Source organism: Mauremys reevesii, linkage group 2, assembly GCF_016161935.1.
Source record: "Mauremys reevesii isolate NIE-2019 linkage group 2, ASM1616193v1, whole genome shotgun sequence".
Taxonomy (NCBI): Eukaryota; Metazoa; Chordata; order Testudines; family Geoemydidae; genus Mauremys; species Mauremys reevesii.
The window spans coordinates 261,897,651-261,922,792 of NC_052624.1; the positions used below are offsets into that span (position 1 = coordinate 261,897,651).

At 43.0% G+C, this 25,142-nt stretch overlaps 1 protein-coding gene across 3 annotated transcripts in view; it reads right to left on the reverse strand.

Annotated features, from left to right (window-relative positions):
* The window catches only part of RAD21 (RAD21 cohesin complex component), a 32,192-nt gene extending 7,740 nt beyond the window's left edge, over positions 1-24,452 (reverse strand). Inside the window, exons 1-9 of one of the 3 annotated variants that reach the window (XM_039526354.1) lie at positions 24,217-24,452; positions 13,707-13,877; positions 5,320-5,449; positions 4,236-4,335; positions 3,442-3,548; positions 2,109-2,312; positions 1,306-1,431; positions 997-1,119; positions 57-280 (exon numbers count right to left, since the gene is read on the reverse strand). In XM_039526354.1, the coding sequence (XP_039382288.1) occupies positions 57-280; positions 997-1,119; positions 1,306-1,431; positions 2,109-2,312; positions 3,442-3,548; positions 4,236-4,335; positions 5,320-5,449; positions 13,707-13,850 (1,158 nt within the window). In that variant the 5' untranslated portion in view covers positions 13,851-13,877; positions 24,217-24,452. Of the gene's footprint in view, positions 1-56; positions 281-996; positions 1,120-1,305; positions 1,432-2,108; positions 2,313-3,441; positions 3,549-4,235; positions 4,336-5,319; positions 5,450-13,706; positions 13,878-23,644; positions 23,782-24,216 lie in introns of those variants that run through there. The other 2 variants (XM_039526355.1, XM_039526356.1) reach the window with 2 other exon arrangements.
* Between the last annotated feature and the right edge of the window lie 690 nt (positions 24,453-25,142).

The following is a 25,142-nucleotide window of genomic DNA, read 5'->3' on the forward strand; positions in this document are numbered from 1 at the left end:
ATGATCAGTTCTTAATGTAATTCATTTAAAAATAAATCTTCAGAAATCTGTATTACCTTCAATAGTCTGTTGTTCCACAAAGGCTGAGCAGGCAGAGAGAAAAGTTTTTCAACTCCTCCCGTCTCTTTCCACATCATCAATTTCTTAGTGGGAGGTGCTAAGTCCAAAGTAGTGACAATATCAGAGTAGTCACTTAATTGGGCTCTAATAGTCTTGCTATCCAGCTCTTTCACGCTGTCTACAATCAGCTTTCTCTTCCTCTTTGCTTTGGTTTCCTTGACTGTTGAAGACAAGAGAGAAATGGAGACTTGATACTATGTTACAGTAAAAATCCTACAGGCTCCTAAGAAATCCCTAAATTTAAGACAGTAAAATTTCTTATCCTATTTGGTGGCAGCACTAAATATTTGTACAGTGCTTTTAAGATGTGAACTGATATTAGCTTTTAATGTTACCCGTACTGTAAACAAGTAAATACCAGTCATTTTGCTAGCAACTCAACTATGCTACTATCCATTTTGACCAGAGAAACAACCAAGTATATGTTTTAGTAATAACTGAACTAAAATTAGACTAACAATATTTATTTTCCTTCACATCAGCATGAGTTGCTTCTTATACACTCCAGACAGCTATGTCCTAAATATAATTTTAGTATGCAGATTTTAATTTGTTTCAGTAAGAAACTGTCTGATTTAAACATACAACAGTTATTAGATAACTAGACAAAAAACTTCAGGTTCTGCCTTAGCAAGGTTGATATTCCAATATGTTCGACTGCACTGTATATGCTCCAAGCAAGACAGCTGGTAGTGAATTTCTTGGGAAAGCAAGACAAAATTCCATGTTCTGAAAAGAAAATGGGACACACACACACACCTAAACCGAGTTAGCAATAATACCAAGAGATTCATTTCTATTCCACTAACACAAGGTTTTCCTAGATCAAAAGGTCTCAAATATTTCAATTAAAGTGTTCTCAAATGGCTTACTTACCAGTGATGTCAATAGGCTCCAAAGCAAAAGCTTCTTCTTCATTTGGAACCAGTGTTGTTTGATCAGTCATAGTAGGTAATGGTTCAACTGGATCTACTGAGTCTGGGCTGTCTGGTCCACCCACTACCAAACAAAACAAAAGTTGAAATATCTTGGATTAAGTTGGAACACAAAAAAAACACCACAATATATCAACAGGTTCAACACAAGCTTTTATAAACTTCAGTCGATAACGTGTTTTATTATGAAACTAAACAATTCCTAGTGATAGTTTTAAAAATGGAACTTAGTCCTAGATTAAATACTCACTTGATACGTTATCATCATCATCCAGATCATCATGGGGAGGCTGTTCTGGCATCATTACCCCACCTTCTGAGAGAGCAGGTGGGTCATCAAAGATGCCTCCATCATTATTACTAAGAAGTTTGTCATCTGAAATAGCAACAGAAGACTCAGTTGTGGTAGTGTGCATAAACAAACCAAAAAACCCCAAGTAATCAAAATGTTGTACACTTATAACAGCACAGGAAACTAAAGATATACAAACTATCTGAATTTTTTTTGTAGCAGTTACGCTCCATCAAAGGAAAAAAATGTGTTTTTTTAAAGTGAAATCCAGCAAACATACAATATTAAGTCAAGTTAGTTATCACACTTGTGTCTGTTCTATTAGTATGCTGTTATGTTCTGACTACCCATTTATACTTAATGTTTGCATGCTGCATGCAAAGCTTAAGTCTATCATGCAAGAATTCCACAGGATTTTTTTAAAGTTCAGGGATCATACTAAAAAGGATCCAACACTTAACCGTCTCACTGTATAAATTTAATCCCTCCCAAGGAAGTCAGAGGGGTTTAAATGAGGCAGAAAATTCACATACTAGTTTCTCTTCCAAGCCTCACACGTACAGTGGAGTGCCTTGAATTTGGGAAGTGATTTAATTCAAACTGCATATTTTACAATAAAATGGTTTACTGGCATAATAATTATTAGGCACTGTACAAACAACAACAAAACACGGCCCTTCCCCCAGAGAGCTTACAATTTAGACAGAAAACAAGGGACAGCTAACAAAACCCAGTTGCTACACTAAATTTCTCAAACATACCCAATATTCCTCCATCATTTCCTTCTCCAAAATTGTCATCCTTGTATTGGTCTTCATATTCCAGGTGGTTAGCTTTCTCATTAAGATGACTGGTGCTCTGTTCAGGCTCCAGTAAAAGATTGGACGCACTGGTACTCACTAGCATGTCATCCTCAAATGCACTACCTTCTCTCATCATCTCACGATCATCCATTCCAAAATCACCTGCAAGAATATAATTTTAGCCAAAACAGATAAAGAATTTAGGTTTAAGCAAACCAACAAGCAGATCATTAATCACTTCACTATGAAAAAATGACCCACTAGATAATTTTGTTCTATAATTGTAATTTCTCAGTAAGTTTTAGAATTATTTCTGTTCACCAAAATGCAGTTATATTTCTATAGTTTTCAACCCTTTTACAATTTATCTATTAATTACTTTCTTAAATGTAGAGTTAATGGTGGACACACTGAAGACACTTTCTTCAGAGCTGTTTTTATTTCATAGGTTTGTTCAAAACAACTTCCTCTCGTCCTCCTCCTGAAGTTATCTTTCTTATGTAGAAAACATGTTCTAAGCATACCGATTGAGAATGGCTTCAGTACTGCACTAAAACATTTAAAATATTCATTTTAGAGACCTCCATTGGATCTATTCAAAGAAAAAGCTTCCTAAGCACTAAGTTTGTGTTTAATGCATATCCAAAAACAGATTAATACCAGAGAGGTCTATTAATCCCGTGTGTAGACTACCAATTAACAGATTCCTATTTTATGGATAATATTAAACAAGCTTGGTGCAAAGAAAATTTTAGGATATTCATATACATTTTTATCAGTTCTAAAGCAACTCTTTGTACAACAATATACCAAGAAATATTGAAACAAAAAAAATCTCAGAATACCACTTTCATCATTGCAATTGCTCCGCCACTAAGAAAAACTTATAAGGGGTCAAAAAGTTATTTCTGAATGCAATGAAATTCGGTAGAAAAGAGCTGCTGGCTAATGAATTTAGACTGCCACATTTAAAGAGAAAATTAACATTTCATATATTCACTTAAGCATTAATCCACCTGACAAATGGTTATTGTTGCTTCTTTACAAGCAGCAACAATTTTTTTGGCTATTAGATGACAGATTTTTGGAAAACTCATCCTATAATGAGGGCATTCACTCTTGTAAAAACATTTGACTAATACATCTAAGTGATATTTCATGTAAAATTCTCAGTGCTAATTAACCCACTTTCTTTGTAGAATTTCCACAAGATTTGTGAAACTTTCATTCTAGTCCAAGAGCCAGCAAAACCTAACTTAGTACATATATTAAAAATATTAAAGCATTTTACCAAAGTCATTATCCTGAAGAATACTGATGTTGCCCACTTCTTCTCTCATTGTAATTTCTTCCACTCTACTCTGGTTCAAACTGAATTGTTGAGCCACATCAATATCGCTTAAATAAAAAGAACACACAGGTTTAAAAGACTTTCCTTGATTATATTTAATCAATTTAAAAACAGTTTACAGGTTACTTAACAGACTATTGTTTTATTATGAAGCCTGTCTATAGAAATATATTGTGCACTTGTATAAATAGTCATGAAGACAACCCTAAAAAATGTAACAAACAACAAATATGACTTTAGAATATACTAAGAGTGAGGCAACAGAAAAAATTGTGATCAGCTTCTAGAAAGCTAGGAATAAAGAAAAGCTACAGATATACTGTGCCTCTTGTGGCACTAAGGTTAATTTTGGAATAATAAGCTCCAAAAAGTACTTATGAAATTCAGCAGTTACATTATCTACATTCAGCAAAAGTTTAAATTTATATAATGCACAGCAAAGAGCGTTAAGGTAAATGGTTAAGAAAGCGTAAATAACTTGGAAAATATTGTGACTTATTTCTCAATTTACACAATGCATTTTAAGTTTAACTGTAAACCAAATAAATATTGGCATAACAATTTGCATTCCAGGAGTTCCACAGGCAAAAAAAGTATTTCATTTTTTAAAAAAGGTTAAGTATCCAATTTGAAATGGTACTTATCTGCTATTGTTTGTGTTAACTAATCAATTTAGATTTGAAATTGCTACTCCAGAAAAGCAAGCCTACTTTAGTAACAGAAAGTAAGCTTACTCTAGATCAGGCAATGGCTGGTCAAAATCATGAAATTCCTCAGGTAAAGTGATAGCATTGTAGGCAGCTTCTCGATTTTCCTCAGGCAAATCAACAACACCTGAAAAGGAGAACACTCAGACATAAGTTTCTATATCTACACAAAAGATAGGATTTTTTTTCCCAACACGCTTAATGTTGGCCTCTCTGCTCCCTTAGGTAAGACTCCCATTGTCTTCACTAACTTCAGTGGGAAAACACCAAGCCACTGCTCAACGATTCTGAAAAATCCCACTCCAAATGTTTTTGTTACAGGTGAAAGTTAAATGCAATAAAGCAGGCAGTGAAGTGTCACTGAAAGCCATGGCCATATACTTGAGACTCTGGATCAGAAAGGGAGATCCAAAAAGCCTAAATAAAAATGCTACATACTTCGTCTCAACATTTTTTTAAAGCTGTTTTGTGCCAGTTTTCAAAAATATGCTACTTCTACTTCAATTATTTTTCTTTGTTGCTGTGTGAAACATCCACACAATAGGAGAAACTGACTATCCTAAGGAAAACAGTAAAACCGAGTAGACATCAAATACTGTAACACAAAATACACATACTGAAAAAAAACATTCCTTTCAGCTACTGCAGCTTAGGTATTACTTTTACGATTGTAGACAAAAAATGTTTAGGCACAAGGAATACAATTATAAGATAGCATCTCTTTGAACAACTTGCTTCTATATTTCCCTTTTTCACCTCCTGCCTGCATGGCTTCTTGATACTCCACTGGTTCCAAATTCCTCTCTATGCTTCCCAATTGCATGTGCAGCTATTTAACAAGCAGCACATCCCCATATCACCTGCTGAATAGGTCTTATTGACAAGAGTGCTGAAACCTTAGTCCAGAACACTCAACTGAAGCAGTGCGGGGAAAGAAGCAGAATTTCAGCCGGTCAACTGAAAGATGGTATTTCCCTATGCAAAGGAACACAAACTTCTCTTATTCCAATAGGAGCATCAGGAATGTAAAACGGCATACGTGCTTATTAAGTTTCACTACATATTGTAATGTAACTTGTGGGGAAAAGTGTTTAAGATATATGACAAGTACCTGGACGAAAAGCCATCTTGATCTTAATGAAGGCTTCATTACAGTCTGCAAGAAGGTATTTAGCTTTCCTGTGGTAGATTCTAACAACTCCCAATAACAGATGTCCTGAGGTTCGAAGTGCCATCTTCACCTAAAAATATATTTATTGATTGCAACAACAGGTATATCTTGTTTATAAAAAAACAAACAGTACTTTCACAGGAGAAAAAAAATCTCAGTGCAAGCCAGTCTTGCTAGAGTTTTTCTTATGATACACTCCTTTTACATCAATTTTAGGATAAACAGTAAACCATCTCAAAGTAACTTTATACTGCCAGAGACAATATTAATCAACATGAAATAGTTCGCAAACCCCATCCTTTCAACTAAATCTGAACAGCCATTTGTTAATTGTACTATTTCAAGAAATATCTACAAAAGTAATACTTAATATAGCATATGCGTTCAAAAAGCTTTACAATCAGTTCCCACAGTGTGATGCAGCTAAGTACTCCAATGCTATAGATGGGGAAACTGTCCAGCACCATGGAGGGAGACAGCATCAGAGCCAGGATCAGAATTCAGGGAATTCCTAGCTTTAAGCCCAATATTTTGACTACCACACTCTATTAGTATAGAGTGGCATGCAGGTTTAGTTTGTTATTTTTGCTTAGGGGAAATGAAGAGAAGGCCTGTTACGTTTGCAAACAAAGGGGTATTCATTGAGTCAGCATGCCTAGCGACTACAGCAAATGCTTTATTTCCTAAACATTCAGTTTTAATTAATAAAGTTAAGTTTGAAACATGTCACTTTGGAATAAATTAGCAAGCAGCACACAAAACCAAATCCATCTCACTGCATCCTGTATAGCTCCTTCATGCCTGTGTTTCTTTGGTTAACCTTCACTCCTGCTCAAATTTGTGGACATCACCAAGATTTTATAGGTGGACAATGGGGTCCTCCTGGTCCACGACAGGGGCCCCAGGCTCTATGATAATAATAAATAAATATAAATAAATAAATTAATGGAGATATTCTATCTCCTAGAACTGGAAGGGACCTTGAAAGGTCATCAAGTCCAGCCCCCTGCCTTCACTAGCAGGACCAACTACTGATTTTGCCCCAGATCCCTAAGTGGCCCCCTCAAGGATTGAACTCACAACCCTGGGTTTAGCAGGCCAATGCTCAAACCACTGAGCTATCCCTCAGTGAGAAGAAAGAATAGGACTAAACTGCATACTGAACCAGAAATAAGGTTAAAAGTGACTGCAGGCACTGAGGAAAGATTTACTAGTAGTAAATCTAGAGTTTCACACCAAAATAGGAAATACAACAGCACAGTTAAAAAATTTTGGGAGGGCACAAAGAAGCAGCTGTACCCATCACATTAAAACAAATTTGTGTTTCTCTTGTCACCAAGTCTCTAAAATGGGTTCAGTGTTATTTTTCTATGTAACCAAGTATTGTATTTGCTGCAGGGAAGGAGTGTGGTTATCAAAAGATGTGGCCAGGAAAGAATATCTTCAGTGGCTCATAATCTGAAGAAGTTTGAGAACTGTGTTGATGGATAAGTGGAATAAGATTTCCCAGGAAGATTAAGTCCTAAAACTTCTAACCTCAATTTAACTGAATTATTACAGATACCCAGGCTTTTCATTACACACAATAATAAAAGCTCTTCTAAGTCTCCAGAAACCAGATAAAAAATACACAACCCCCGCCCCCAAAAACCAAACAGATTTTAAGAATGCCTAGCTCTGAAAGTCTTACAAAAATCCTTGCAAGCCTCAAGGCACATGCATAACCCTGTGAGTGAGCATTTCCACTGCCTTCGTTCTCATCCTCCTTTCTCTGACTCCTCCCTGGGTTGTCTAATAAGGTTCTTGTCTTAACTAAGGCTTTGTCTACACTGGCAAATTTCTGTGCAGTAAGTCAGCTTTCTGCGGTGTAACTCCCGAGGTGTACACACTGCCAAACCACTTAGTGGCAGAAACTGCGCAGTTTCTGCACACTAAAGAAAAATCACCCCGATGAGAGGCGTACAGCTTTCTGTGCCGAGGCTACAGCGCCACTGTGCCAGTGTAGACACCTGGTTGATTACAGCACTGCAACTGGCCTTTGGGCAGTCCCACAATGCCTGTTCTCGCCTCTCTGGTCATCGGTTTGAACTCTACTGCCCTGCCAAAGATGCCCAACTCTGAGCCCCACCCTTAAATTCCTTCGGAATTTTGAAAGTCCCCTTTCTGTTTGCTCAGTGAGGTGTGCATTGTTCTCAGCGTATCTTTCCAGGTGACCATGGCTGCTCCACGGTTCAGGCAATCTCCTGCTTGGAGCAATGCTGAGCTGCTGGACCTCATCAGCATTTGGGGAGAGGAAGCTGTCCAGTCCCTGCTGTGCTCCAGCCGTAGAAATTATACCACCTATGGACAGATTTCACAATGCATAACAGAAAGGGGCCATGACCGGGACACACTGCAGTGCATGGTCAAAGTGAAGGAACTGCGGAACGCCTACCACAAGGCGAGGGAGGGAAACCGCCACTCCAGTGCTGTGCCCATGAGCTGCTGGTTCTACAAAGAGCTGGACATGATACTCGGTGGTGACCCCACCTCCACTGCGAAGGCCACTGTGGATACTTCGGTGACTCGCGTGCCAGTAGAGAGTGGACTGAGCCAGGAGGAAATCTTGGACGAGGACGTAGAGGGGGACCCAGAGGCAGAGGACGACTCGAGGGTCAGAGATGTATGCAGCCAGGAGCTCTTCTCTACCCCAGAGGAGGCTAGCCAGTCACATCGATCGGAGCTTGGCAAAGTGCAAACAGGAGAGGAGGCCCTGGTAAGTGGCTTTGATTTTGGGAATCACTGAAGCAAATTGTTGGGGGCAGGAGGGTTGCAGAAAGCAGGCTTGTGTCTGTATGATGTGTGTACCACCACATACCTAGTCTGAGCATCGGAACAGTGTTTATTCACTCCCTCACTTCACAGGAATCTGCCTCAGACCTCCATGAAATGCTCATGGACATACTGGGCAATCCGCTGCCGCAGGTTCTTTGGCAGAGCTGCTTTGTTTCTTGCCCCATTAAGGGTAACTTTCCTGCACCATGCTGCCATCACTGCACTCTGCTGTCACTAGGGACCATTGCTGCACACAAGCATGCTGCATAAGGGCCAGGGCAGAAGCCGCAGTTTTGGAGAAGACCCTCCCTTGATTCCCTGCTCACCCTCAGCAGCAAGATATCTTCCATAATGAACACTGTCTGTGGAAAATGCGGGGACAGTAATGATTATAAGCCTCCCCCCCTCCCCCCAGTGCTGGCTCTCCCCAAGAGACAGGTGCCCAGTGTACAGTAGGTCCTGGAACACTGATTTCCCCTGCCCCTGTGGTTACTCGTCACTTTGGAGGTCTTGTGGCTCATGTGTGCTTGCCTGGGTCCAGCCAATTAGTGACAGGTATGTGAATAGTGGCTGTGTTTTAAATCACTCAATCAGTGGTCTCTGTGTTGCAAACAATACTGCTGCTGTAAAACGTTGCATTTTGGCTTCACAGATATCAGCACAGGAGTCCAGCCTCTCCTCTTTGTTATCACCAGCTGAACAGCTGCGCAGGATTGGAAAGCGGCCACGAAAAACTGAAGAGGACTTTCTGCGTGATGCCATGATGTACTCTGCGGTGCGCCAGAACGAAGCCACGGAGCTAATGTAATGTAATGATTGGAGATATACCAATCTCCTAGAACTGAAAGGGACCTCGAAAGGTCATTGAGTCCAGCCCCCTGCCTTCACTAGCAGGACCAATTTTTTTGCCCCAGAACCCTAAGCGGCCCCCTCAAGGATTGAACTCACAACCCTGGGTTTCAAGTATCAGAGGGGTAGCCGTGTTAGTCTGGATCTGTAAAAGCAGCAAAGAATCCTGTGGCACCTTATAGACTAACAGACGTTTTGCAGCATGAGCTTTCATGGGTGAATACCCACTTCGTCGGATGCAAGTCTATAAGGTGCCACAGGATTCTTTGCTGCTTCTAACCCTGGGTTTAGCAGGCCAATGCTCAAACCACTGAGCTATCCCTCCCCCTGCTCTTAAACATTATGGAGCGCCAAGTGGACATGCTCCAGACGCTACTAGCATTGCAAACTGAACACCTCTGCATCCACTCTCCCCTGAAGCGGCTGTCGCAAAACTCTTTACCATGCTCCCCCTCAGACACCACCACCACACTCTTATCAACCTCCTGACTCCTGTCTGTACACACTGCATTCTACTCCTGCCCCATCACAGTCCAGCCCTGCGGACTCCAGTACCCACTGCACTCAACACCCGTCCCTCTGCAGTTTAACCTTGCTGAAGTACAGTACCCACTGCACTGTACTCCAAAGGACAAGGTTACATATGATACCTGGACACACACAAATCTTTAACTGTCCTGGGACCCCACCTCCTCCTGGGACCCTCCCTGACCCCCTCCCAGTGCTGATGTGTTTTTTTGTTTGCCTCTCTCCTCCAGTTGTTTAATAAAATAATTGTTTTGGTTTCAAAGCAATCTTTATTCCGTTAATTGAAAGCAAACAGAGCCCTGCAAAGCAACAGGCAATTTTCTTAAACCTTCACAGTGCATCGTCTGCACCAATCACAATCACCTCCTAGCACTACAAGCACTGCACTCCCGAACATAGCAACAATTATTAGTGGCTTTCAGCTTCAAATTCAGGATGGATAAAAATCAACGATTTTTTAAAAATAAATAAATAAAATTGGATTTTTTTAAATTTAAATAGGTTTTCCCATCAAAAAACATTTTATCAAAAAAATCTGATCTAAAGAAAGTTTTAATTAAGATACCTTTGAGCTATAATGCATCTCATCATGGAATAGGGATCATAAATTCTAATTCTATAGTATAAGACAATATATTCATGTAATGTTTAAGAAAAGTTTTGTAAATGAGTTCCAATGGTTCATGGATTAGGGACCCAATTTTATGAGGTTCCAGGGGCTTGTGTATAGATTATTTAGGTTAATCTTTCTATCTACTGAAGGGGACTCAGTGTTCAGTCTAGAAGATACCATCAGAGATGCTTACTTTTGCAGTTCTCAAACTGGATGTGTGTCTCCAGAGGTAACATGCTTGTTAACAGTCAAAATGTGAGAGACAGACAGACACAAAGGTGAGAAACAACAGGTCTCAACACTATTGTCCCTCTGCAAACTTGTGTACAAATCAATCCCTTACCTTTCTCTAAAAGTGCAAAGTTTCAAAAAGTTCAACGAATAGAAGATTGGGGGGGTGGGGCAGAATAGATCTGGACAAGGAGAAGAAGTCTGAAGGTAAATGTGAGAAGCGAGGAACATATGCTTTTTTTTTTTTTTTAAATATTGTGTGTTTGCTGTTGAAGAAAAAAATCCACAATACGTAATGTCGTTGTTTTAGTTAAATAAAACAAACTGTTTAAATGTCTGTCTGGCAAGAAAATCCTTCAAATATTAATGATTAACCTACTGAACTGGAGATAGTTCACCTCCCAGTGACTTTATAAATATCTGCTTCAATTACCTTTGGTAAATGAAATAACCAATCATTCATATTCTGATATAGCTGTAAAACTAATCTGAAAAGTTTTCAGAATAAATCACTTTAAAATGTATAGTGTGTACCTTCTAAAAATGAAACCTACATCGATCTCCGAGTTGTGAAGAATATGTATTAAGGTTATAACAACCAACAAGAATGCACTTTTATGTAGAAAAACAGGATTAAATCGAGTCTTCCTGACTAGTGATTTAAATCAAATCCACCCTGTGCAAATTGCTGCCTCAAGGCATCCCTGATCCTTATGGCCCTGCACTGCGCCCCTCTAACAGCCCTGGTCTCTGGCTGTTCAAATTCAAGCTCCAGGCTCTGAGCCTCAGTGGTTCAGCCTTGAGTGAAGCTTTCATCCTTCCCTTCACAAATATTATGGAGCGTACAAACCACGGCTATAAGCATAGGAATATTGTCATCAGCCATGTCCAGCCTCCCATATAGACAGGGCCAGTGGGCCTTTAAATGGCCAACAGCACACTCACCAGTCATTCTACACTTGCTTAGCCTGTTACTGAACTGTTCCTTGCTGCAGTCAAGGTTCCCCATGTATGACTTTGTAAGCCATGGCATTAAGGGGTAGGCAGGGTCTCCCAGGATCACAATGGGCATTTTGACTTCCCTTACAGTGATCTTCTGGTCTGGGAAGAAAGTCCCTACTTGCAGCTTACAGAACAGACCAGTGTTCCGAAAGATGCGTGTCTCATGCACCTTTCCAGACCAGCCTGTGTTAATGTCTGTAAAACATCCACGGTGATTCACAAGCGCCTAGAGAACCATAGAAAAATACCCCTTCCAATTAATATACTTGGTGGGTAGGTGGTCTGGTGTCAGAATTGGAACATGCGGGCCATCTATCGCCCCTCAACAGTTAGGGAAGCCCATTTGTGCAAAGCCATCCACAAAGTCATGCATGTCTCTGGGCAACGTGGTCTTTTGGAACAGGATGCGATTAATGGCCCTGCACACTTCCATCAACACGACTCCAACTGTCAACTTTCCCACTCCGAACTGCTTAGCGACCGATCAGTAGAAATCTGGAGTAGCCAGCTTCCACAGTGCAATCGCCATGCGCTTCTCCAAAGACAGGGCAGCTCTCATTCTTGTGTCCTTGTGCCACAGGGCTGGGGACAGCTCATCACACTGTCCCATGAATGTGGCTTTCCTCATCCGAAAGTTCTGTAGCCACTGCTCGTTATCCCAGATGTGCATGACGATGTGATCCCACCACTCAGTGCTTGTTTCCCAAGCCCAAAAGCAGCGTTCCACTGTGGTCAGCACCTCTGTGAATGCCACAAGCAATCTCATGTTGTAGCTACTACGCTTGGCGAGATCAACGTCAAACTCCACTTGTGATGCGTTAGTGAGAGCGAGCAGCATATTGGTCAGCAGTGCAGGATCCATTCCTGAAGACCGAAGAGGCAGAGTGCACAGTACACAAACCATTGAAAGATGGTGCCAAAGGCAGACAGAAGCACAAGATTTGCTGGAATGCGAAGCAATGCATCACGGCGCACTGGGACTGGACCCAGGATGTCCCGCAACCCCCTCCGCCTTCCCACAGTTCTTAGCAGCAGAAGAGGAAGAGATGCTCTGTGGGATAGCTGCCCAGAGTGCACCACTCCAAATAGCGCTGCAAGTGTGAACATGCTATTGTGCACGTAGCTGACAGTGTGAACACACGACAGTGGTTTCCCTTCAGTGCTCTCTGAGCTGCGATGTAACTCTGCCAGTGTAAACATACCCTTCAATTACAAACTCTTGTAGGCAGGGAATCAGCCTGTTCTGTAAAGCACCATGCATATCTACAATGCTCTGATTAATAGAGGATTCAGCTATTATATTTGTGTATATTTATAACTCTTGTAAAGATCATATTAGCTGCACTGAATTGACAGCCAGAACTTCTGTTTAGCTGAAGAAAGTGTTTACGGATACTAGGAAACAAGCTTTAGGTTTTTAAAAAAAAATTAAAAAGCTTTTCTCTAAGGCATCCAAATGTCTGCTGTCAAGTAAAATAGTTTATATTTGACTTACGTGCACATAACTAGTCTATTTTTAGAGGTGAGTTAAAAAAGAAAAACATCCATGAACACACAAGACCTGAAAAATCTTCCCTCTGATTACTAGGTATCTGGTAAGAAGAAAGTGTTCCATTCTCTCCCCCTTAACTGTGAGGTTATGTCCTTCAGCACTTTTCACAGTTGCTCTGTTGGCTGTAGCTAATACCAAGCAAAGCACCAAAGGCAACTTAAGGCCTAGCCTGGGGAAAACTGTACTCGGCTACCCAATAACATTACTTGCTATTGATTTCATATTTCAACCCTTTGAACATAAAGGACAAGAAAGAGTATTTAAATAATTATTCTTAATTTCAATAGCTCTCAATGTCAAGCGTATTCAAATATTACCGCAAGTCCTTTGAAAGCTACTTGCTGACAGGTACAAGATGTTTTTTCCCCTTTCCCTCTATAAAAAATTTCTATGTATACACATGGTACGTCAAGATAATTCAGATAAAGATACTCTGCATAAAACCTATTAACCAAAGGACCAAATTTGAAACCTGGCCACTTCTTGCAAAACTATAAAATAAGAATTGAGTGAAAAGCTCAGATTATTTCTTAGAATACAGGTATTCATGGATTTCTTCATACTTCATGTAAAACAATTGTGAGCACACTTTTTTCATTAAAAGAGTTAACATTTTAGAATTTTTCAGGTTAGAGGTATCAGTATATTAGTTACTTCTTGTATATTGATCATGTGCTGTCGTAATTTATCTCTGCTGAACCAGCAACACTAACATCAAGATGACTGTAAAATAGGTACCTTAGGTGAGATGATACTCTCCACGCTGCTCTCTAGATTACACTCGAACACATGGGCTTTGGTTAGTTTCTTATCCCAATGGGCCGCTAGCCAGATTTTGGCCAGCGGCCCACGTTTGCTCAGGACAAAATGAGCGTAGAACATTGTCCCAGCCGCCTATAAGGTATAAACCTGTAAAGAAAAATATAATTTTTATATTGAATTGGGTTACTGCAAAAAAAATCTCACCATATGTGTATATATAGCCTCCAAGTGGCATATCAACATGTTTTCTTTTCAACCAGTAAGATTCTAGAATGGTTTTGTACAAGAAAAAGGACAGAAATTTTCAAGTAGAACAGAAAATGCCCCAAATACCTTGAAATCTGAAAGGATTTTGTTTAAGATTGAGGCCTGGTCTACACTAAGAAGGGGGGTCGAACTAGGGTACGCAAATTCAGCTACGTGAATAGCGCAGCTGAATTCGAAGTACCCTAGTTCGACCTACTCACCCGTCCAGATGCGGCGGGGTCGAACTCCGCGGCTCCCCTGTCGACTCCGCCACCGCCGTTTGCAGTGGTGGAGTACCAGAGTCGACCGCAGCACTTCCGGAGTTCGAACTATCGCGTCTAGATCAGACGCGATAGTTCGAACTCCGAGAAGTCGAACTCACCGCATCGACCTGGAAGGTAAGTGTAAACCTACCCTGAGAGAGTTTTGCTTGTTTTTTTCCCCCATTGGTGGCTATATGTTTATAAGTGTAGATGTTTACTGCGTTGGAAACTTGAGCAGGTAAACTAGAAAAAAGTCACACCTACAGAAATGTAGGGCTGGAGGGGGGGGGGGGGGAACCTCAAAAAACATTTAAGTCCATCTCCCAGCACTGAGGCAGGATTAAGTATACCTACACAAACATGTGCCAGCAATGGTCTAAGTTTACCATCATCCTTGACCATGAACTGTGGTCTCTTATTAGACCTGTCTATGATTCTTCCAAGAGCTCATTTCCCGATGCTAGTCACTAGAACTCCTCCATTGTAAAAATCTTTATTCATGCTTCCATCTCCATTCACCATAATTGTCTACATAGCCTTATCAAGTGCCAGCTATTCAGACCCCAGCACATATGAAATACTACTGACCCAAATTTTATCACACGAAAAATGATCATAGTCTTTCCATCCTCAAACAGTTCCTGTATCTTTTCATTCCAAAACAAAAAGTTAAGATCTCTACTCATTCTACAAGCCTTCCATATGTTTATTCCAGGGGTTCTCAAACTGAGGGTCGGGACTCCTTGGGGTGGGGGGTCGCAAAGTTATTACATGGGGGGGGGGTCGCGAGGTGTCAGTCTCCACCCCAAACCCCACTTTGCCTCCAGCATTTATAATGGTGTTAAATATATAAACAAGTGTTTTTAATTTGTAAGGGGGGAGGGGGTTGCACTCAGAGGCTTGCTATGTGAAAGGGGTCACCAGCAAAAAAAAAAAAAAAAGTTTGAGAACCACTGGTTTATTCCAACCTTTCTAAAGGACTCTATCTACAGCCATTTCCCTCTGAGTGTAACATTGTTTTCCTGTTGTCCTTTTGTCTAGCAGCTTTGAGAAGGGAAAATATACTGTATTTATAAAGGGACTGGTCACCATAATATGAGATAGACACAAGACTACAGTCCCATCACTAGCTTATGGGGAAACCTTAATTATTAGTTTCATACGGGTTAAGATTTTGTCACAGGTATTTTTAGTAAAAGTCATGAACAGGTCAGAGGCAATAAACAAAAATTCATAGACGCCCACAGCCTGTCTGTGACTTTTACCAAAAATATTCGAGACTAACAGTCCGAGCCCTGCTGGGGGCTGCCTGACAGCCCCGGTTGCTGCTACTGCAGCAGGCACAGACACCTTCTCTCGCTCTCACTGTACCTACAATGGAGGATCAAACCTATGCCTTTAAAGCTCCTATATAGAACACCTCCCGAGCAGGCACAACATGTGACACTAGAAGCAGAGCAATTTAATTTGATGCATCAAGCAGAGGAGTATCAATTTCTAGCAAAAAACTGACAATTGTCTCATGCTGGAAAGTTTCCAAGATGCAAGGTAGCATACGGAATGCAGGCTTCCTGTGATTCCAGGACAGGTTTAAACCTGTGGTCCCAAAGGTTTACAGAAGTGCAATGTCTAAACTGCAAATAAACTGCAGCTGGCCTGTGCCAGGTGAATCAGGTTCATTGGGCTCAAGCTGCAGGACTGTTTCATTGCAGTGTAGACTTCCTGGCTAAGGCTGCGTCCCAAGCTCTGGGACCCTCCCACCATGCAAGGTCCTCGAGCCCAGGCTCCAGCCTGGGTCCAGAAGTCTACACTGCAATTAAACAGCCCCTGACAACATCCACAGGTGTTTAATTGCAATGGAGACATACCCTTACATTCTTTCAGTTACTCCACAGTTGTGCAATATTCTGCAACCAGATCTCAGCATGCCCACTCATGTAATGTGTTTTATTAGCCCTATAGTATTACCATAGTACCAACAAGCTCCAGTCACGAACTGGGATCCCACTGTGCTAGATACTGTACAAACAGAACAAAAAACAAAAACCACCAAAGCAGTTCGTGTCCCAAAGACAGGTATAAGACAAGAGACAGATGGATACAGGCAGATAAATGGAGGAGTACAAGGAAACACTGAGACTATAGGTCAGCATTACAGGTAGCCTCTCAGCACATTAACAATGGTTAGGCTACCAATTTTTTTGTAGGATCATGGAAAAAGTTTTTAAGTCGTATAATGAGTTAAGTTTTACAGATGTTTATAGGGAGCTCCTCCAACGCATGAGGGGCCACATTAAAAAAAGCACTCCTTTGAAGATTAAGGAGTGGATGATGGAGGTTAGCATTACAAGCTGTTCGGAGGCGGGACTCAACCCTCAAGAGTGAATGAGAGATTATAGCTAGGGTGGGGACAGGACTCAAAGGGCCTTGAAAGTGAAGGCAAGTAGCTTATGTTTGATGTGATAAGAGAAGGGAGAGCTTGTGAGGGATTCAGAGAGAGGGGGTGATGTAATCAAGCAATGTGCTATGAGAACGATTTTTGCAGTAGCAATCCGAATGGATCTGAGCGGGGCAAATTTGCATTTGTCAAGGCTAGAGAAAAGGATGTTGCACTAATTGGGAAATGAGATGATGAGAGCTTGGATCAGAGTTTTAGCAGTGTGGATGAAAGAAAAGGCCAAATCTTAGAGATCGTATGCAGAAAGAATTGGCAAGAGTTAGAGCCTGAATGTAAGATCTCACAGAGGACTGAGTTGAAGAGGGCAGCCAGGTTACAGGCCTCAGTGACAGGAAAGATGGTGGTATTGTTCACAATGATAGAAAAGGGAGGTGAGGGGAAGGTGAAGAGCTCACTTTCAGCCATGTTGAGCTTGTTGTTTGGCTAGAAAGATAGGCCTGGAATAGAGGAAGATCTGAGAGTCACCAGAAATAGTTGTGGTACAGTAACTCCTCACTTAAAGTCATCCTGGTTAACACTGTTTTGTTGTTACCTTGTTGATCAATTAGAGAACATGCCCATTTAAAGTTGTGCAATGCTCCCTTATAACCTTGTTTGGCAGCCACCTGCATTGTCCACTGCTTGCAGGAAGAGCAGCCCGTTGGAGCTAGCTGGTGGGGGCTTGGAACCAGGGTGGACTGGCAGCCCCGCATCAGCTCCCCGCTCCCATAAGCTCCATGCAGGCTATCAATTGCCAGCAGTTCAGCTGTCCCTCCCCCCATTGCCATGTGCTGCTCCTGCCCTCTGCCTTGGAGCTGCTCCCGGGAGCCTCCTGCTTGCTATGCAGGCGGGGAGAGAGGAGAGCTAGTCAGGGTGTCCCCCTCCCCCCTGCACCCCACTTACCCCATCTCCATGGGGGAAGGGGAGGAGAGAACAACAGGACAGGGGTCAGGCCCAAGGGAGCTTCCTGAGAGCAGCTGCTGTCTCAACTTGCTGATTAATTAACACAGCAGTGTACTTAGAGGGGGTCAGCCTACTTACTGGGACAATGCACATCTCTCTCACAGAGGGTGTGTGTGTCTGTCTGCCATGCTGTCTCCCCTTCCTCCCATTCTGCTGCCTTGTAGAGTGTGAGGCTACATTAACAACAGTGGGTTAACCCTTGAGGACTCAGTCAAAAGCTAGTTCATCATTTAGCAGTAAGGCATTCCCTGGGAAATAGCCCACCCTCTGACTTCACTACCTCAACCAAGCTTCACAATCATCATCGCTGTGAACAGTATTAAATTGTTTGTTTAAAACTTATTGTGTGTGTATATATATTATAAAATATAGACTTTTGTCTGGTGAAAAAAATTTCCTTGGAACCTACCTCTCCCCCCCCCCCGCCCCATTTACATTAATTCTTATGGGGAAAATTGGATTCACTTAACATCGTTTCGCTTGAAGTCACATTTTCCAGGGACCTAACTACAACGTTAAGCGAGGAATTACTGTAGTTGCATTTGTATCTGCAAATGAGATTTCTCCCTCTTCACGTTAACTGTGGGTAGAGAAAGGAACCAAGGACAGAAATCTGTTGCATCCTCACTGAAAGCTGGGGGGAGGGAGGGGGGGGGGGAAATGCAGAGGATCCTCCAAAAGACCCGCCAAAGGAGCAATTTTATGGGAATTACCCAGATCATCAAATGAAAGGGGACACTATAAATCAAAAACTGTATTTCTCAGTGCAATGGGTTTAAAAAAGTATTTCACAAATCTATGAGGTGGGTTTGTTGTACAATGAAATATTTCTCAAAAACATTAGGCATAAGAGAATGGAGAAGGAGTGAGGAGTTATAGCCATCAGCATTAAATCTCTGTCACAACTTTCCAACTCCAATTGTAAAAACTGTTCTTTGATTTTTTTGTGGATTGGCATAATTAGATTTGACATGTTCACAATCAGTTCAAAATATATAGCTTGAACGTCAGGGAAAGATCAAACATACTTGACTCAAACCTGAAAATCTAATGAAGGCTTCCCATTAAACATGAAAAGCATTATGTGGACCAATAAGACACAAACAACTGTATTCATTCCAGTTCCCTGACAGCACAGATAGCAGCTGCTAGCATGGATATATTGCCACTACTATCTTTCGGCAGTATGGCTGCACTTGGCCTACATGTTCCCCACATTAGAGCTACAAGAGGAAGTAACTTTCCCATGGTGCCAGGAACACACAAGCACTAAATGCTAAGGGGTAACAAAGTTGGTTCCTTGTGAGGACAAATTGTTTATTTCTTCTATTCTGGGAATATACATGGGCATTTTGGGAGGTGGGGGAGAAGGGAGAGAAGAAGAAGTGCTCCCCAATGTGACAGGGAAAGGTTTAATCTTTCACACAAACACAAGTCATTAATATAACAAACAGGGCTGGGAACCTACTACACTTTTGTTGTGGGGAAGATGGGGATAGGAAGCCCAAATGGTAAGTGGTCAGCATGCTGACGTTTCACAGGACTAGCAGAGAATTGCTAAATCTATGCAAGGGTTATGGAGAGCCTGAAACTCAAGGGCAACATTAGAGAAGAATGAGAGTTACTTGTTTCAAGTACACCACTACCCTGATAAAACGTGACCCGATATAACACGGGTTCACATATAGCGTGGTAACCCTGGGGCTCAGGCAGCAGGGCTTGGGTGACACTTTAAAGGGCCTGGGACTCTGGCTGCTGCGGGAAGCCCCGGCCCTTTAAATCACCGCTGGAGCCCTGCCACCGCCATTCTGGAGCTGCAGCAGCAGGAGCACGGGGATCTTTAAATCACCGTTGGATCCCTGCCACTGCTACCCTGCCACCACTACCCGGGGCTCCAGCAGCAGGGCTCGGGTGGTGATTTAAAGGGCCCTGGGCTCTTTAAATCACTGCTGGAGCCCTGCCGCTATTACCCCGATGTTTCACCTGTAACACAGTAGGGAAATTTGGTTCCTGAGGACCGCGTTATATCGGGGTAGAGGTGTATTGAAAATCTTGAAAAGAGGAAATAAAGTAGAAGTAAATTGCTTCTGGCAGAGATTAGCAGTTTTCCTCCATATATTATGGACGTGCTACCACAGAAAGTATACATATAAATAGAGGAAAAAAATTAAAGAGTGATGTTACCAGACTAAAAATAATTTAACAAATGCATTTATAAGTTACAACATCTTACATTAAAACTCTAATTTCTATTTGCAATGTCTACTTTATGCAATGCAGTCTGCTTGAACTAATACACAAGTCAGCATCACTTCTAAGTTCTAATGCACTATCCCAATACTGCAATGAGAATACATTCACATGCAGCTTGTACAAATTTTAAAAATACATTTCCAGTGGAATTATTACGGAAGTGCTCACCAACTTTTTATTCTTGGAATCCCCATCTGGGGTGCACTACTGCACAGGCAACACGCATGATCCTTTGCAGCATGGCAGCAACGGTTGCTGCCTTTTTCTCACGCCTCTGTCCTCTCTCTTTTCAGTATATTTTCTTTTCCTTGTTTCTTTCTTGTTTTCTCTCCCTTACTTTTTTTTTTTTGGTCTGACTCTTCTCTCCAGAAAAGTGCAGACAGATGGCGGTGGGGAGAGCAATAGGACATTTGATACAACCCAACGCTGAACTAACTGCTAGATGTGCAAAGAGAAGCTGGGGTTGGCATGGTACTCCCTGACTATACACCTGTGCATGTGAGTTGCTCCTGCAGCCAACAATATTAGGGCTCACAGCAGATGCAGGAAGGGTAATTAATTACTTTCAAGTAGCCACCTGGCATTTTAACTAGAGAAGCAATGGATCAGATCTGGGATCCTACAACTTTCCCCTACACCAGGGGTTCTCAACCTTTTTCTTTCTGAGTTGTCCCCCCCGCTTTAAAAACTCCACAGCCCAGCTGTGCCACAACAACTGTTTTTCTGCATATAAACGTTAGGGCTGACATTAGGGGGAAGCAAGCAGGACAACTGCCCAGGGGCCCATGCCACAAGGGGCACTGTGAAGCTAAGTTGCTCAGGCTTTGGCCTTAGCCCCAGGTGGGGATGCTTGGGGCACCAGGCTGAAGTCCTGCATGGTAGGACTTTGGCTTTTCTGCCCTGGGTCCTAGCAAGTCTAACGCTGGCCATGCTTGGCAGCCCCCCTGAAACCCACTCATGGCCCCTAACCTCTATTTGAGAACCACTGTTCTACACAGTAATCTAGTCTTCTGCCAGCAATCCTATTGGGCACCTCACGGGCAGCCCCACTCACCTCAGATTGGGAAACTTTCTACTATGATCAAATTTTGAACCTGTCAAAAGATGTCCTTTTAAAAAGGGACACCAAACTGAAGTCTAATCAAGTTGAAATAATTTCAAATGCCACAGTCATCCTTGAGCCCTCCTGCCTATTTGTGTTTTGATAATCAAGCATTCCTATTTTGTTTAAAGTGCGTGTCTATGTTGTGTGGAAAGCCCAAAATAATCACAGGAAAACTGACTATACTATGCCTGTACATTTGATGACACCGTGTATATAAAGTAAAAGTGAAAAAAAGAATGTTGGAATTGCCATAGTGTATTAGACCCACGGTCCATCTACCCCAGCATCCTGTCTTGGACAATGGCCAGTACCAGATGTGTCTGAGGAAGGTGCAAGAAACCTCAGAATGGGCTGATGTGGGGTAATCTGCCCCCCAGAAAGTCTCATCCTAATTCCCAGTCATTAGAGACTGGGTTAAACCTAAAGCATTAGGTTTTACAGCCCTTCTAAAATGTATTAGCATTAAACTATTGTAATTCTGGAAATACTTGTTAGCCATATAAGTGTCCAACAGCTCTTTGAATCTAGCTAAAATCTTGGGCTCTTCCACATTTTAATCATACACTCCATGAAAAATTCCTTTTATCAGTTTGAATCTGCCATCGTGTTCTTTTGTTCTTAGTTAAGAGAAAGGGAGAGCCAAAGTTCCTGATCTATCTTCTCTATATCATTATTTTATATACTTGTTATCATGTTACATCATATTTGTGTCTTAAGGTAAAAAATCCCAATCTTTGCAGTCACTTCTCATACTATAGTTTTTTCATACACCACGTTCTTGCTGCCCTTCCCTCAGCCCCTTTAATTTTGCTATAGCCTTTTCTGAGTCAGGTGACCTGCACAGAATATTCCAGATGAGGGTATTCGATTTACATAACAGCAGAGTTTTAATATTATTCTCCATCCTGTTACTTGTGCATCTTAATGTCGTCTTTGCTTTTTAGACCACAGCTGCACACTGAGTAGGTCTTCACTCCACAATGAGGCCCAGGCCTCTTTCCAGAGTTAAGTTAATGGCCAGGCTAGTTCAAATTTCCTCCGTCAATGGACATTACTTTGCTTTTACCAACACTGAACTTAGTCCACAGTATCTGTCCATTTATCTAGCTTGGTTAGGTCCCTAAAGTTCCTCACAGTTCTTCTCTATACTTGACTAACTTAAATAACATATCTGCCAATTTTCCCACTATACTCACTTTCTCTGATTGTCAATATACTGGGTTCATTTTGTTTTAATTACTGTTTACAAATTCACAGCATGCCACATGCTTACAATGAGTCTTTAGAAAGTAAACTAAGGCCCTGATCCTACAAACACAGGTCAATAAGACTACTCACATTTGTGAAAGAGAGCATGTGTGTTTGCTGAATCTTGACCAAAGAAACTACAGTTGAAATTTTGCAATATTCTTGTTGAAAGTGTTCAAATTCAACAAATAAGGTAAATTAATTTAAATAAGACACAGCAACCAAAAAAAACCAAACAACAAAATTTTAAAAAGGAAAATATGACTTACAGCTGAAGTTTGGCAGGCAGGGTGATTCTGAGGCAGGTTTCAGAAAAGCCAAAAGGAATCACAATATCACAGATTCTGACCACCTGCACATCACAAATCATTAAGTTTCACCCATTTACCCCTATGTTGAGTCCACTGACTTCACTTAAAAAAAGATTTTAGTCCTTAGGAGGCTAAACTGTTGCGCACCATGAGTTGAGAACAGCAGGGATCCCAAGATCTCTGTGATGGCAGAGAATCGCTTAGTTGAGATACATCCTAGCACACAATCCATGCTTCCTCTCATGCTGCAGAGGAAAGTGAAAAAAATCCCATGGTCCCTGCCAATCTGATCTTGGGGAAAATTCCTTCCAAACACCAAACCTAGTGATCAGCTAGACCATAAGCATGTGAGCAAGAGTCTCTGTACCACTTCCGAGCACCAGTCCATCCCAACTGGTATCCCATCTCTAGGTGTGGCGGGATGCTTCAGAGGAAGGTGAACCCAACCCCCCCCCACCACCTCCAGAATACAACTGTACATCAGGAGCCTGTGTGTGTGTGTGTGTGTGTGTGTGTGTGTGTGTGATCCTTCCTGACTTCTGCAGACCAGATGAAACCATGAAGACAGGATTAGATTACAGTCATTACAGTACAGAGCTACAAACATAAGCATGTAGAGGGCAATACAGGCAATCCTATTGTCCCCAAAACTTCTTCTAACTCTAAAAATCTAGCACATGTAACACGGATATCCCTTTGATGCACCACTTAAACTAATCACTAGCTATTGCATGAACTGTTGCTAGTAGAAAAGCCCTAGATTATCCATCTCTACTAATATAGGGCTGATCTGAACCCCCCAAAATATAATTTTCTAGTGTAAGTGGGTTCTCAAACTTTTCCCTTTCAGGTCCTCCCTTCTAAACCTTCACTTCCCACACGCCAAACAAGCCCCCATAAACCCAATCCCAGAGATTACAGTTTCAGCAAAAGGCTCGCGAAATACTGTCCCACATAATAGTCTACAAGAATATAAATTAGTTGACCCGTACAGAGGGAAGCAAACATTTTTACAGAGTGCCTCTGATCGCTTCATATTTAAAAGCGCACGGCATTCAGACACGCACTGAACCCTCCCCCCCAATCACCTGTCCGGTGCCCGGACTGGACACGGATCCGATGCCGGCAGCAGCCCCTCACCTCCAGCAGCTCAGGGCCGCACCCGAGGGGTCGGGAAGTGGGGACTTTGGGGCACGTCACCTTCGCTTACGGGGAAGTTTTGCAGCAGCCCCCTCCCAGCTGGCTCACGTCGAACTGCTCCGCGCTGCCAGCCCGGGGCTCCCTCACGGGCCTCACCCGTCTCGGCTCGGCAGCGGGGCGAGCTCCAGGGGACAGCGGACTAGAGAGCAGCCCGCCCGGCTCCCGCAGGCACTGGCCGCAGCACCCCGCGCCTCTGGGGAAGCGGCCCCCGGAGACACATTAAAGCCCCGCGACCCCCCCCCCGTCTCTCCGCCTCCCGGACTCGGCTGGAGGATCCCCAGGAGCAGCGGGCCGGGCCTGCCCAGCCGCAGCATGGGGCGGCGAGGACTAGGCCTCTCCGCGTCCCGGAGGAAGCGCAGCGCTGAGCCCGGCCGCCCCCGCCCTTCGGACGGCTGCAGAGCCCCCCGCGGGACGCGCTGCCTGCTCCGCCGGGGCGGGCGCAGCGAGGCCGGCTCCTTACCCCGAGTCTTGCGTGGCGGCAGGGGAGGCCAATGCAGCGGCTGGCGGGGCCGGGCTCGGTAACTACACCGCTCCGCCTCCTCCCCGATCCGAGCCACTCAAACAAACAAGATGGCGGCCGCAGCCCTTCCTGCCGCCCAAACCCGCCGTTCAAATCGGCAGGATGTTTACTGTTAAAATGCCCCCCTCCCGGCACAGGGACCAAACACGCATGCGTGGAACTGCAGCCACTATGACGATCAGGGCTCCGGGAGTACAAGAAGATACCAAATGCGCATGCGCACCAGCCCTTGCCTTCCGGTAGCAGAACGAAGGAAAGGGCGGAGCGTCGAAAGGTGCTGAAAAGGCGCATGCGTAACCGCTGAAACTCACAAGGCCCAAGGAAAGGGGGCGGGGCTAGGGTCCGGAGCGTGGAGAACGAGCCAAGGAAGAGGAATTGCGCGGGGTCACTGAGCCGGTGTGGTTGAAGCGGCTCGCCCGGAAAGGGAGAGGGCGGTGGTAGCGCCCCCTCTAGGGCAGGAGTGGCTAGTGCAGTTGCTGGGGTACACGGCTGCAGGTCTGTGGCTGGGGAGCTGCATAGTTACAGCCCCTGGCATCAGGCTTAGGAAATACTGTCAACCCCAACACTGCATGCAGGGATCAGCCTCAGGGCAGGGGTGGGGATCAAAAATCCTGAGTCAGATGACAACCCCCCTCGAGTGAGATGGGGGGCTTTTTAATCTCATGATTTTGCCGCCAATCAAATCATGTTTTTAGTCTCTTGACTTTGTACATCCCTCCTCTGCTAACCTGATAATTTCAGCCTGAAGAGTCAGCCTTTAGTGCACACACAAATACATGCCTCTCTCTAGTTTCTCAGATGGACAGTCCACTTACCTTCTCCTTGCTCTCTCCACCTCCCCCCGCAGGGGAACTGCCATCCATTTC